Raw genomic sequence first — 15,115 nt, 5'->3', positions numbered from 1 at the left:
TCCTTGTAGCTGAGTCTACAAGTCTTTCCCACCTGAGGTTCCTCGGCTCAGTGTCTAAATCCCATATCTGACTGGTCTGCCTTAGTCCAAGAACCCACCCAGAATCCAATTAACCACTGTGGAGGAACAGATGGGGGGTGGGGGGTAGACATGTCTATTCACATACCAAGTAGAGTCACCTTCTCCAAACTCTTTAAAAATGGGGAAAACGCTGGCAGTCTTTAACTCAGATGCAGAACAAGCCTCCACGAACACATCCCTGACCATGGCAGAGAGAATGTACATGAACTCTATCGATACAAGGGTGCCTCTAACAAGTGTCTTCAGAGTCCTGTGAGTAATATAAGTGAGTGAAGAGGGCAAGGTGGTAAAGATGGCAAACTCAGGAGTCTCTGCTACATCCAAAGAAGTGCAGCTACTAGAACTAACTCCTGCCAAGGAGGAATGTGGGTCTGGAGTTGCCAGATCTTCTGATGGTTCAAGAGAAGCCAAGAAATTTGGAAATTTGGAAATTGTAATGTGAAATCTCCCACTTTAAAAATGATGACAACTAATCCAATTTTTTTAAAACAAAACACCGTGCAGACCAAATCAAACACATCTGCTGATCAAATTTGGCTCAGGGCTACTTGTGAGCAATTCTGTTTTACACAGTCAGCTCAAAAATAGGACACAGGTAATTTATCACACTCAAGAGCAATGTTTCCCAAGGGGTTCAGTGTGAAGATTTCATTAGCTGGAGTAACCAGAACTCTCGGTCCCCTTTTACAGCACCTGCCCTATCTTCTCTGCCAGTCCTGATGCAAATGCCCACCAACTTTTACCCATGAGAGACATGGCTTAGTGGAAAGAATTACAGCCTTGGAATCAAATAAATCGGGTTAAAACCCAGTGCTACCTCCTAGCTTTCCTTAACTTCTCTAAAATTCAGTTTCCTCATCTGCAACCTGAGAATACTAATTCCTACCTAGAAGCATTCTAAGGAATGAAATTAATATAAGCAAAGTGCCTGGTACATAGCAGAGGCACAGAATAGGTAACTTTTATTAATAGAGTAGCAGGCAGTCTTCCCATAGAAAGGCATGATAGCTGAAAATCTACAATTGTGATACAGGATGTTCACAAGCTCATACCACCTTAATCTTCTGTGGGATAAGTAGAGGGGAAAGATGCATTTAATAAATAAAATGCGGATAAGAAATACAGTCATGCAAGGGCCCAGGTCTTCACACTAATGGAAATACTGGTGAACCTAGTCCAGAATGAATACAGTTGTAGAAACCAGCACTCATGAAAATTCATAGACATCAATTATCTGATTATTCAAGAACTCTCTCAACTTTTGAAGCCAGGTTTTGTATGCATATTACAACACAACACTGAGTCAAGTAGATGCATGCCAATTCTCCAGTGGCCTAAAAAATTTAATCCTGTAGCTCAAGGAGACATAACCAGGAGGGAAAAAAACCCCTGCTGGCCAGGTGTAAAGGGCAGTGCTGACTCCATCTGGTGTGGGCTGCCAGGGGGCTGGAGCAGGACTGTCCGACATCCACCATCAAATGCAGGGGAGCGACTGCTACGGCAGAGAACCCAAAGCCATCAGGAGGAATGCCTCTCTCGCCCACCTTGCCCTGCGCTTTCCAGGAAGGAGCCAGGTGCAAGCTGGAGGGCCACACAACGCACACCTAAGGGTCATGAAACAGGAAAGGGGTCATCCTAAAATGAAACATGCAAATGAAGCTCAATGCAAGAACTGAGAGCACCCTGGACTGCAGAAATCAGAAACACCTTTCTCCTGGCAGGGAACTCTAAATAGGTTTCGCCCTCCATGAGGTTTAAAAAGAGTTTTGTCTCTGATTGGCTGTGCTTCCCCACCAAGGAAACCTGACCTCCCCCATCCCAGATCTGCCTGGGCCTATTCCTATTCCTCAGGCCCTCATGGCTGTTATAATCACGCACGTCCATTATCAGCTTTCCTCCAGGGGGTACCAAGCACCGGAAAATCACTTATCTCCTTCACTGTCAAGCCTCCACAGATAGGCAGGCCATCAGTAATTATTTAAGCTATTTTCTAGATTTAAAAGGTGGGGGTGCAGAGTAGTCTAACATGGGTGGAGTATAGATCAAGAGAGACAGGAATTGGCAATCGTTGAAGCTGGGCATTGGGCAAATAGAAGCTCATTATACTCTTTTTTTTCCATTTTGGGGTATGTTTCAAATTTTCCATAATATAAAAGTTTTGAAACAAACGTTTCAGGAGAACACAGCTACAACCTGAAAACAATATCAGGTGCTCAACCCTCTCCATTCTGTGTCTGGACACAGAAGAATCTGGAAAGTGCTCAGATCGACAGCCTCCAGGGTTCCTGCACTCCCAGGACAGAGATAGTATCTTCGAGGCATTACACTCAGTGTCCTCAACAAACCACCTTTGAAAAATTCCCTAGAACTTTTCAGAATTATTCTGGCAAGACCCAGCTTCCCTTCTTGACCTATAAACCCTTGTGCCTCCACAAATTACCCTGACAACCTCAACCCACTCCAAGGGCCTCTACTTCCTGTTCCAAACTACCGTGTTGAGCAATCCAGTTATTGAAATAGCTCCTGGGTGGCAGACGAGCGTCTGTTAAGCTGGTTCTCCCTCCTGCGAGTCAGAAGCAAGGGTGCTGTTATCACTTTCAAGGAGCCAAGGAACACTTTATATTTTCTTCTTCCTCTTCCTTCTAACTTCAATTTGCTCCTAATAAGAAGTTGTTTTCATCATCTAAAGTGCAGTTTTTCAACCCAACCCTATGAACATCTCAGCATTTCCTGTTTGGGGGGGGGGGCCAGCCTGTGCATTGTGGGGTGTTCAGCAGCTTCCCTGGTCTCTGCCCACTGGATGCCCATCGCATATACACTGTCCCCAGCTGCCACAACCAAAAATGTCTCAAGACATTGCCAAGAGTTCTTAGGGGGCAAAATCGCTCCTTGTTGAAAACCACTGGTCTAAAAGAGTGAAAAACCAAGATCAATAGGGTCCTGGCAAAAAAAAAAAAAAAATTGAGATATACAGTTTATTTCCACATACACTATTAGATAACATATTTCAATGTATATATTTCTAAATAAGAATACTGACGAAATATCACATCCCAAGTCAGAAACACATAAAGGAACAAGAGAAAAATGAACTCCTAACACTTGTAACTATTTCTTCTGTCTTGTGGCTTCCTGTGTAAATCTTATTTGTTTCCTCCAGATTATTCTGTTTTCAAGCCAATGCAGACATCATTTCACAGCAAGTCCTCTCTAAAGTGCCACACCATCTCTGTTGGGAGGGGAAACTCCTAATGAGGTGAGGTGTGCTGGCCTTCCAGCACATAGTCGACAGGTGTCACTGGAGAACAGAAGCCCCAAGAGAAGATTTCCCCAAGAAATTAGAAGAAAGCACCCAGAACACACCCTCCTGGTAGAGCTTCAAATATCAATAGATTGCCATCATGGCCAAGAAGCAAAACAAAAGGCTAAGCAAGCAGCATGCGAGGTGACAACACCCAAGGGGAAATACTGTTCTATTTCTTCATTACACAGAGGGAGTTTCCTGTGGTACACTCCCCTTCAGAAGAAAGAAAATCTGCTCTCTGCTCTCTGTTCTGCATAGGCCTTACACTAGTCTGTCTATTATTCAGCTTCGGAGGATTTACATACAAAGCTGAATCTCCCAGCTCCACTCCCAATGGCCCCCTGACCCCATGGAGATGTTAACATGCTCCTCCTCTCTGATGCTATGGACAGGCAGGTGCTGGGCACAGGGGATGCTGTCTTTTGGGCTCCATTCCTCCTGCAATCCCACTTAACTGCCTGTCTCAGCCTGGATCCCCTCAATCCTAGATTCTGGCCAAGGCCTCCTAACTGATCTCCCTGGTTGAGAGTTTCCCTTCTAACCCAGGTTTCACATGGACGATGATCTTTCAAGGGCACAAGCCAGAAGAGACCAGAATCCTTCGGCCGTTTCTCGCTCCCTATCACTGGATACAATCCCTTCTTCTTTGGAGCACATTTTCGAAGCACACCAAATAGATGGCCCAGGAGGTGTCCAAGCAGGAGCAGGATGAACATTGAGTGAAACAGGTGTGCACCCGTGGGGGATTCATCCACTGGATAGGTGGTGAAGGGAGGAAGGGAAGAGGGTGTTAGATGCAAGGACCGTAAAGTTTCCTTTTAATCCTGACTTGCCATGATGCTGGGAACTCCTAGATCTGCCATTCAGGTCCTGCCATCTGACCCCAAGCCTCCTGCAATGTGATACTAAATGATCATCCGTGAATGTTCCTGAAGTAGTCCAGCACATGGTACCCCACTTCCATAATATAACTTCTTTTCTGCTTGTCTTTTTTTTTTTTTTTTTTTTTTTCAATTACAAAGGAATGGTTTTGGCGGTAACAGAATTAAAACAGTCCTGAAATATTTTAAGATGAAGTGTCTCAACGACTGCACTCTCATGGTGACAACTTCCAAGCATATGACGTGTGCCCTCCACTCCTTCTCCATAACACATACACACACACATACACACCCTACTCATTTGATACTTGATCTTATACTGTGCCTTAGGGAAGAGAAGATTTAATTCTTACATGCATTGACTCATCTCTCTAGCTCCCCAAGAGGTTAAGCCTGGTTAGTTCATCTGCTTCAATTGCAATTATCCCACCAATGAGGAAATGGGAGGCAGGGAACTCAGGTACTCGCTTCAAAATCACAGATTAGTTGGCAACATAGTTAAAACCAGAATAAGAACTCCTTTCCCAGTGTTCATTATTACACTGTAAGTGCTCTTCTCCACACAGTGCAGAGCACGATCAGGAAGCAAGTAGAAATATTACTTGGGAAAAAAATAACTTACAGAGGCAGGATAGCACAGGGTTAAGTACCTGGACTCTGAACTCAGGCTGCTGTCATTAGGATGTAGCTGTCATTTACGTGGGGCTTCCCTGGTGGCTCAGACAGTAAAGACTCCCCCTGCAATGCAGGAGAACAGGAGTTCAATTCCTGGGTCAGGAAGATCCTCTGGAGAAGGAAATGGCAACCCACTCTAGTATTCTTGCCTGGAGAATTCCATGGACAGAGGAGCCTGGCGGGCTACAGTCCATGGGGTTGCAAAATTTACTTAACTACGTGACCTGAGTCAATCAATTGGGCCTCAATTTCATTGTCTGAAACTGGGGTAATGATAGTACCTCCCTTACAGGGTTGTTGTGAGAATTAGATATGTTAATACCTATAAAGCACACAAAACAATGCCTGCTACCCATGCTAATAAAATCAGCATCATAGTTCTAATATAGCCCTCAAAATACAGTAAATATTATCCTTCTTAAAATTAAGTCTGGAAAGTCAAGATTAAATCTTGTTAAATTTGTTCCTTGTTCAAAAAGAAATCAGCATGGGGGAAAACTCACATGTTATTAGTCCACAAAAATTTAAGTGACACAGTGACTGAAATCATTTCTGCAAAGAGAAATGACCTCATAATGACCTCATAGATCAAATGCATTGTAATACCTACCGTGCCAAAGAATAAAAAACCTTAATAGCCTCTAGCAGTAATTATCTAAGTAAAGTGGGCTGCAAATCTGTTGGAGAATTGTTTTTGCCATGATAATATTTCGAGTAAATTGCTGCTTCTATACTAAAAGTACTGGTGTTGCAGAACTGGCATACTAATAGAAAGATTATTAAAGAAACACTATTAAAATGAATTAGGTATTATTAAAGATTCAACACTACAACAGTGCCTGATTACAAGAGATTTCAAGCTATATTGCTTAATGGGCAGATAAAAGTGCTAATTAAGCCCACTCTTGGAGGATGTCCCTAGGCAGGTCTACAAACCACAGGCAGCAAGAGGTCTAAGGACTAAATGAGAAACCAGTAACACCAGCCCAGCTGGATACAGTCCTACCAGGAAGATGGGAAGAGATCAGGAAGTGCCAAGGTTTTCTGCACAGAAGAGGTAACCTGGTAAAGCACACAACCATCCAACTTTTTTGAATCTCAGGATTTTTGTTTGTTTTTTTAACTGCTTTGTCAGCAACACTTCTAATTGCTCCTTTGCTTAAGTGAAGAGATCCAAATAATCCACCATAGATTGGCGACCCTTAATAAACAGTATAAGCAGGGAGAGGCAGAGAAAGCCTTGCCGTGATCACCAAAACCTTCTCAGGCAACCAGAAGACACTGAACAGCTCTCACGGCAGCACCTCGGCCAAAAGCATCTCTCACCGCAGACAGCCTAAAGCTCTCAGTGGTTCTTAAAAAGAGTTTCTAGACTAAAGGCATTAGCCATGCATTTCAGGATCTATTTTGCTTTCCCACCTTGTTAATTAACTAATCAGGGACGGCAAAGCGCCTCACAAATACAAAGTGTCAGGGAAATGCTAAGTAAATTCACCTACATGTTCTATCAACGCTCAATTAGGAAAGGCGGAAGAGCTAGAGCCTCAGCTGTCCCCAGAATGCTGCAAGCCAAGGGCCAGCTAACTTCACGTGAAGGCGGAGAGACCCGTGTGCCCTGCAGCAGCCTCCAGCCCAGAGCAGGGCTCTCGGCAGGACTTCTGGAAAGGAAACCTGGACCAGGGCCACCCGGGGCAAAGCCAAAGCTGCTGGAGAGGCGCATCCTCGCCGTTCAGCCTCCATCTCCCCGCATCGCTCAGATGTCAACAAACCCGGACCACAAAGTGAAACTTTCCGGGCCCCCACTAACGTGCTGGGTGTCTGCCCTCTGCCTGCGAGCGCGGCGCAGGGACAGGTGTGGGGCCGAGGCTCAGGAAGGGACCCCGCTCCCAGCCCCAGCGATTGTGTAATCGACCTGAGAAGGGAGTTCTCGGGACCAGCCCCACGCCGGGATGCGGCCGCGCGGCCCGGGGACCCGTCTGCAGGCGCGGCGCCGGGAGGTGTGAGGGGGATGGGGAGAACGGTCGTCCCGCCCCCCGGGACCGCCCCCGGGAGGCAAAGGGAGCCGCGGAGCTGACACAGCCCGGAGGGGGCGCCCGCGCGGCGGACCGCTGCCGAGCTTGGGGACGCGATGGCTCGGCAGTGCGGCCGGCCTTACCTGCGCGCCGGCCCGGCACGGCGGAAGGCGGTTCGGGATGCTGAGGCGGCGGACGGCGGTCTGCAGCGCCGGCAGCCACCCGGCCACGGCATGTAAGTAACCTCGGCGGCAGCGGCGGGCGCGGGACTGACAGTCCCAGGCCCCGCCTCCAGGCCCCGGGCCCCGCCCCCTCCGCGGCCGCGCAGCTGGCCCCGCCTTCTCCGCCCACCGCCGGGGTCAAGCTCGGTCCACCGGCCCGGGGGGCGGGGGCCTTCGCTTCCGATTGGTCCGGGAGGTAACCGCCCCGCCCACTCCCCCGCTCCATCCTTGGCCGCGAAGCGGCGCGTGCGCAGTGGCTACGATGGACAGCTTATAGCGCTGAGTGCTGGCGTAGTTGGTCCCCCATCTCTTGTGCTGGGCATCTTACTTTATCCGGCACGACTGGGAGCCTTGGGTAACCTGAAGAACCAGAAGTCAGACTCAGACTCCACGATGAATTGTCTTTATTCACCTGTGAAGGAATCTACGGGAAAAAAAAAACAGAATGGGCCAGGCTCTAACCAAAGGAGACCCCCAAACTAGAAACTGCTGCAAAAAAAACGTACCACTGGCTCAGATGCATCTGCGCCAGGTCTGGGGGTGCTTTATTCACGCTCTGGATTCTATCCCTGGTCAACAAGTATGATGTGTGTGCGGAGGGTCCAGCAGTTGTGAAGCGAGGTTAGAGCATTAAGGTTGTGCCAACAGAGAAAAGGAGGGATGCTGAAGAAAGTAACCCTTCTCCAGCGCCAGCTTCCTTCTCCCCAGCTCCTCCCTATATCTGTCACTGCTCCCTCTGCGCCACCCTCAGCCTGTAAACAAGACCAGGTCTCTCCCAACAAGAATCAGTTTTGACCCAGCCATTCCACTTCTAAGTACTACTCAAGGGAATTGAAAACTTATATCTACCCAACAACCTGTACACAAATGTCATAATGACCCAAAAGCATATTCATAATGACCCAAAAGCATATTCATAATAACCCAAAAGTCAAACATTCGAACGTCCATTGTTTGATGACTGGATAAACAAATTATGATTTATCCATACAGTGGAATTTCTCTGGGCTATGAAAAGAACTGAAGTACTGATCCCTGCTATAATTTGGACGAAACTGAAAACTAAGTGAAAGAAGCCGGGCACAAAAAATCAGATAGTATATAAGTCCACTTGTATGAAGTATCCAGAATAGGCAAATCTATAGAGACAGGAAATAGGTTGGTGGTTGCCAAAGGCTGGGGGAAGGGAAAATGGAGAGTGATTGCAAATGGGCATGGAGTTTCTTCTGGAGTAATGAAAATGGTCTGGAGTTAAGAGTGATGATGGCACAATTTTGTGGATATATTAAAAAACCACTGAATAATACATTTTGAAAGAGTGAATGCTATGGTATGTGAATTATCTCAATTTTTTTAAAAACTGAGCAATTTTTTAAAAATCCACACCTAACTACCTTGAGGCTGTACGACTTCCAGTTACCATGCACTTTCCCAGCCATTCTCATCCAAGATTCTTGCAAGGGTGGTCTGCATGTTTTTACTCCTACTTCCTTATCTCCCATTTATGTTATTTCCATTGAATGTGGCTTCTGCCTGCACTAGAGCTCAAAGCTGCTCTCTCCCTAAATCCTGCAGCTTTCTATGAACATTCCCAGTTCTCCCCCTTCTCTCCATTCTATCTTTTGACCTTCCTTTCCTTGGCAAACCTATTTTAAATATTGGTGTTTTCCATGGCTCATCACAAAATCCTTCCTAGGTTCTACCATCCACATCCATGAGTCCAGTTGCTGTGCTTCAAATTTGTACATCCATCTGATGTCCCACAGGTTTCTCAAACTTGATGTGTCCTAAGTAATTTAGGACAACCCCCAACCCCCAATCCCCCACACTACTGTCTTTCTAATAGTGATATCTATCACTGCGTGCTGGGACCTGGAAATCATCCTGGATTCTTCCCTCATTCTTCTAGAGTTAAGCACCAGTCTTTATCCAGTTCAGTTCAGTTCAATCGCTCAGTTGTGTCCAACTCTCTGAGACCCCATGAATCGCAGCACACCAGGCCTCCCTGTCCATCACCAACTCCCAGAGTTCACCCAAACTCATGTCCATTGAGTCAGTGATGCCATCCAGACATCTCATCCTCTGTCGTCCCCTTCTCCTCCTGCCCCCAATCCCTCCCAGAAGCAGGGTCTTTTCCAATGAGTCAACTCTTTGCATAAGGTGGCCAAAGTACTGGAGTTTCAGCTTCAGCATCAGTCCTTCCAATGAATATTCAGGACTGATTTCCTTTAGGATGGACTGGTTGGATCTCCTTGCAGTCCAAGGGACTCTCAAGAGTCTTCTCCAACACCACAGTTTAAAAGCATCAATTCTTCAGCGCTCAGCTTTCTTCGCAGTCCAACTCTCACATCCATACATGACCACTGGAAAAACCATAGACTTGACTAGGTGGACCTTTGTTGGCAAAGTAATGTCTCTGCTTTTGAATATGCTATCTAGGTCGGTCATAACTTTCCTTCCAAGGAGTAAGTGTCTTTTAATTTCATGGCTACAATCACCATCTGCAGTGATTTTGGAGCCCAGAAACATAAAGCCTGACACTGTTTCCACTGTTTCCCCATCTATTTCCCGTAAAGTGATGGGACCAGATGCCATGATCTTAGTTTTCTGAATGTTGAGCTTTAAGCCAACTTTTTCACTCTCCTCTTTCACTTTCATCAAGAGGCTTTTTAGTTCCTCTTCACTTTCTGCCATAAGGGTGGTGTCATCTGCATACCTGAGGTTATTGATATTTCTCCCGGCAATCTTGATTCTAGCTTGTGCTTCTTCCAGCCCAGCGTTTCTCACAATGTACTCTGCATATAAGTTAAATAAGCAGGGTGACAATCAATATAAAGTCTTGACATACTCCTTTTCCTATTTGGAACCAGTCTGTTGTTCCATGTCCAGTTCTAACTGTTGCTTCCTGACCTTCATATAGGTCTACTTTATCCAGTAGATGTCCTTAAATCCCACTGTTCTTTTCTGTTGCTACTACCATAGCCCTGGCCCACATTCCCTCATAATTTAATTTTCTTCGTCTTTTGTCTCCTTCAAATTCAGCTCCCAAACGGCTGTTAAGGTAGTTGCCCACTGCTTTAGCTGAAATAGCGAGCATTCCTCTTTCTTATGATGGTGGTTAGTCACTCAGTCGTGTCCAGCTCTTTGCAACTCCATGGACTGTAGCCTGCCAGGCACCTCTGTCCATGGAATTCTCCAGGCAAGAATACTGGAGTGGGTTTCCATTCCCTTCTCCAGAGTATCTTCCAGACCCAGGGATTGAACCTGGGCCTCCTGCATTACAGGCAGATTCTTTACCATCTGAGCCACCAGGAAAGCCCTCTTATGATGGTAATACTCTGATTTTGCTTCAAAAACTCACCCTTCCCCTCCCTTGGTGAGACTGCTAATCAAGATGCCAGCTTTACCTGGTTCTGGCTGGATGTGCCCTCAAGCAATACAGCATCTTTCTTCTAAAATTTGAATAAAATAATAGTGAAAAAAAAAATGAAGGTGTTTGCTTTCCCTGACCAGGGAGACTGCCAGTCAATTCCTGATAATTCTGTCCTGGGAAGTCCTTTCAGAGCTTGGGTGCTGTAGCTTTTCCTTCGGTTTTCTGAATGAATCCCATAGCTCTCCAATGAATTCTATTTTTGGAAGTTAACCAGCCTTGGGTTCTATGCCATAGAACCCAAGGCAGACAGTAATATGTTTAAGACACAAACCATGCCTTTCCCTACCTAAAACAGTCTAGAGGGATCCTATCCCCATGGGATAGACTCCAAGTTTCTTGACCCAGTCCCTGCCTGCCCCTCCCATGTCTTCTTTCTCTGCTCCCTGCCTGACCCTTCCGAATTACTTGGAGTTTCATGAAATTTTGCTGTAAGTCTTCAGGCCTCAACATTTTTGAGTGCCATCTGTAGAAGAGCCTTCCCTATTTTCCCGCAGCTAACTTCAACCATTCTTTAAGGAGTTCTCCTTCAGAAAGCCTTCCCTACTCTCAAGATTCTGCTTCCTTTATGTCCTCAAACACCCTGTTCTTTCAGCTGTTACTACACTTAATGCTGCAGTATTTTACTTACCCATTTAATTACCTTCCTCTACCACTAAACTTGGCATTCCTAAGGGCTATACCCTTCTCTGTCATATCCTGGCATGGCAGGTGCTCAGACCTTTCCTTTCTCCTTCTTTGCCACTGTAATTCCTGAATAAATGAAATGGATCTCACTGAGGGACATTAATAAGCATTTTCCTCAGAGACATGAAAAGCAGAAATTCAGGCCTAAAGCCCTCATACAATTGCCCCCAAACTGTATTCCAACTCCAAAAAATGTTCCAGAAGGTGGCTAAAATCTCAATATGATTAAAGGGTATTTATTTAAATGACACAGCTCTCATCTCTAAAGTCTACTCAGTTTCTCCTGAAAGCCTTCATGGTGGTTTAATGAGATGCAAAATTAAGTAACTTAGACAATTGTATTCATTATTGTGACTAAATAGCAAGATGGTTTTTTTTGTAATCATAGCTGAAGAATAAACAACATGAAACGCAAATCCATAGTTCCATCTTGATGTCTACTGTGAAACACGTGCCACCTTAGGAGGAATTATGAAACCAGCCATATGCCGATGTTGACTGAGAAGAACTGGGTTTCAACTTAGCCATGACCATCTACTTGACCTTGGGTGAGTCATTGCTCTTGGATGCTTGCAGTCAGCCTCTCCAACATCTATTCCTCCATTGTTCCACCACCAGAACCACAAAATTTCTTTGGAAAACCACTTTTTCTCCATTCAAATCCATATGGTCTCACCTGACCTGACCCCAGGCTTCCCTAGTGGCTCAGACAGTAAAGAATCCACCTACAATGTGGGAGACCTGGGTTCGATCCCTGGGTTGGGAAGATCCCCTGGAGGAGAGCATGGCAACCCACTCCAGTATTCTTGCCCAGAAAATCCCCATGGACAGAGGAGCCTGGCAGGCTACAGTCCATGTGGTCGCAAAGAGTTGAACATGACTGAGGGGCTAAGCACACACAACCTGACCCCAAACTCCAGGGGCTTAAATCTATCATTATACATCATTTAGCTACAGAAATTAGTTCAAAGTAAGACATGAAATTCAGTCAAAGCAATGAGATTTGAGAAGACAGTTTCAAGGACTTCTGAAAAAAAGAAGATTCCTCTCCTGCTATAGCTCCTATCAATTATATAAGGTCTAGAATTAATGCACCCACATGTGACAACAAGGATAAAGACTAGATTTCCAGAGAGTAGATGAGTATTGAGAAATGCATAATGGGAAAATGGAAAATAAACAGAACCTCAGCTACATTGTTGAGTAGCGAGCAACTAGATCAAGCCACACCTGAAACTGTTAGCCCAAACTTTCCAGTTATATGAGTCAATAAATTCCCTACATTGTTGGAGTTTGGTTTTCTGTCTATAACATAAATTGTCCTAACAATAACACTTAACAACCTCTGTGGGTCTCCATATTCTCATAAATAAAATAAAGGTCATATGATTAATCTCTAGGAATTTGCCAGCTCTCACATCCTGAGTCTCCAAAGGGTTAATATATTTATAAATATGTAAGTGCATTATAATTTACTAGTAAGCACTAAGGAAATGAGTTCCCTGGTGGCTCAGAGGATAAAGCGTCTGCCTGCAATGCGGGAGACCCGGGTTCAATCCCTGGGTTGGGAAGATCCCATGGAGAAGGAAATGGCAACCCACTCCAGTATTCTTGCCTGGAGAATCCCATGAACAGAGGAGCCTGGTGGGCTACAGTCCACGGGGTCACAAAGAGTCGGACACGACTGAGCGTTCCTTTCACTTTCTATCATAGTACTTCTAAGTTTATTAAGCTGTGTGACCTTGCAATAAAAATATGTATTCCTCAGTTGCAACGTCTTGCAAAGGAGACCAGATTACTCAAGCCCATTCTCCTAATGGGGACAAAAAGAAAATCTGGACAAATTTTGCTTCCCTGGTGGCTCAGAGGTTAAAGCGTCTGCCTCCAATGTGGGAGACCTGGGTTCGATCCCTGGGTTGGGAAGATCCCCTGGAGAAGGAAGTGGCAACCCACTCCAGTACTCTTGCCTAGGGAATCTCATGGACGGAGGAGCCTGGTAGGCTACAGTCCACAGGGTCGCAAAGAGTCAGACACGACTGAGCGACTTCACTTTCACTTTGACTAAGGAAATTAAGACTTTATAATTTAACCCAACAAAAGATAGCTGAGACTAAAAATGCATACAAAAATCCTTAATCTTTAACCTATGCCAAGGGTTACCCTGATCTCCACCCTCTCCCACTATACTTCAGCCACTTATTCCTATACTCTGAGAATACCTATTGAAGAAGGGGTGATCTGGAAAGAATGCACCTAGGTGGCCCTGCTTTAGAAGACCTTGGATTCTTATTGGTGATGCCCACGGCTTTGGACCCCTTGTTCAGATTCTAACCTCTTCTACTTGAACTCTTTGACCTGAGCCCTTCCATGTGCCTTCTCTCTCTTCCCAGATCTGACCTCTGAGTCATATTTTTCACTTGCCAGCCTTCCCTCACGTCTGCATTCCCAGCCCTGACCACCTTCAATCAGCCGGAAGTGGTGATGTATTAACCAACAATTCCGGAGCACAGATTCATTTATTTGTAGAAACAGGACCTAGAGGAAGGAGACTGGGATGGTTATTTAATGGAGGAGAGTCACTTAATAAAAGAGATTAAGCCCACCTTGGAAGCCCAAAGGGTTGAGCAAATCATTTGATACACTGCATCAGCAATTATGTGTGAAAGGTTTCACATACGGGATATGTAGCTCATTTACAATAATGCATTTGGACATGCAATTGTAGGCAACATCCTAATTTGAAAAAGCATTATCTGGGTCCTTGTTAGGTATGCCACTGTAGCTAAAGGCACTGGGAACCCCAGGAAGAGGAGATGTGGAAAGAATCCAGGTTGCTTTTCTGGAAATGGAAGTTAAGAGCATGCTGCTAATGAAGTTTGTCCTTTGTTTTGGCTTTTCAAGATTCATGGGGAAAGGTCTTCAGCACAATTTTGATTGATTCCTTTAACATTTTATGACCAGATCACCTTTGTATGCTGAGACAACTAAGACAATGTTCCTGTTCTCCAGGAGCTCAGGAACTGGGGAGAGAAATGGCCACTGGATCAGACAGGTTAAGCACTGGCTCATTTGAACAGAAAACCCATCAGCAAGGGAGTCCAGGTGATACAGTTTATAGGGGTCAGCCTCCTGGGGAAGGAATAAGCAGAGAAGGTCGATAGTGATGTTATTTCGTCACTAAGTCTTGCCTGCTCTTCTGCAACCCCATGGACTATAGCCCGCCAGGCTCCTCTATCCATGGGATTTCCCAGGCAAGATTACTGGAGATACTGGAGTGGGTTGCCATTTCCTTCTCCAGGGCAATCTTCCTAACCTAGGGATCAAACCTGTGTCTCCTGAATTGGCAGGCAGATTCTTTACCAGTGAGCCACCAGGGAAGACAGGAGAATGGATATAGCAGCAGAAATATAGAATAATCAGTTCACTCTACCCCACTTACCATCCAGCTTCCATTTTTGCTTTTCCTTTGAGTGATAAAAATCTCCTCCCAAACACAAGGAAACACAAGTGTCATCAGCCACTGTATTATCATTGGTGATGTCACGTTTACTCCCACCTGGAATCTAAATTTTGTGGTTAGGTACCACCAGTATTCTTCATATAAAGTAGTTGGGAAGGAGGAAGATAAAAAAGGAATAAATTAACATAAATATGACAATTAGAGTCACCACTTCTGTAACTTGTCTTGAAGCCAGAGCTCATAATAAATCATGACTTCCTTCTTCAATTATCCATTCTGTGTTCATCTTACCCTCTACCAGCAGCTCAGCTGGTAAGGAGACCCAATCTTCATCTCAAAGTAACTGAACCCTTACTAATCCTCT

At 45.3% G+C, this 15,115-nt stretch overlaps 1 protein-coding gene and 1 long non-coding RNA gene across 2 annotated transcripts in view; both read right to left on the bottom strand.

The window, feature by feature from the left end:
- LOC129655602 (uncharacterized) overlaps positions 1 to 4,977 on the bottom strand; it is a 44,921-nt gene extending 39,944 nt beyond the window's left edge. Inside the window, exon 1 of the long non-coding RNA XR_008716054.1 lies at positions 4,917 to 4,977. This is a non-coding gene — a long non-coding RNA (uncharacterized LOC129655602). The remainder of the gene's footprint in view (positions 1 to 4,916) is intronic.
- The window catches only part of LOC129656502 (uncharacterized), a 59,043-nt gene extending 50,430 nt beyond the window's left edge, over positions 1 to 8,613 (bottom strand). Inside the window, exons 1-3 of the mRNA XM_055587129.1 lie at positions 8,569 to 8,613; positions 7,503 to 7,598; positions 7,097 to 7,291 (exon numbers count right to left, since the gene is read on the bottom strand). Coding sequence (XP_055443104.1) covers positions 7,097 to 7,291; positions 7,503 to 7,598; positions 8,569 to 8,613 — 336 coding nt within the window. The remainder of the gene's footprint in view (positions 1 to 7,096; positions 7,292 to 7,502; positions 7,599 to 8,568) is intronic.
- Positions 8,614 to 15,115: the final 6,502 nt, after the last annotated feature.

The sequence above is a fragment of the Bubalus kerabau genome, chromosome 6, assembly GCF_029407905.1.
Source record: "Bubalus kerabau isolate K-KA32 ecotype Philippines breed swamp buffalo chromosome 6, PCC_UOA_SB_1v2, whole genome shotgun sequence".
Taxonomy (NCBI): domain Eukaryota; kingdom Metazoa; phylum Chordata; class Mammalia; order Artiodactyla; family Bovidae; genus Bubalus; species Bubalus kerabau.
The sequence above is the reverse complement of the archived record's forward strand: the minus strand, read 5'-3'. Positions and strand labels throughout refer to the sequence as shown.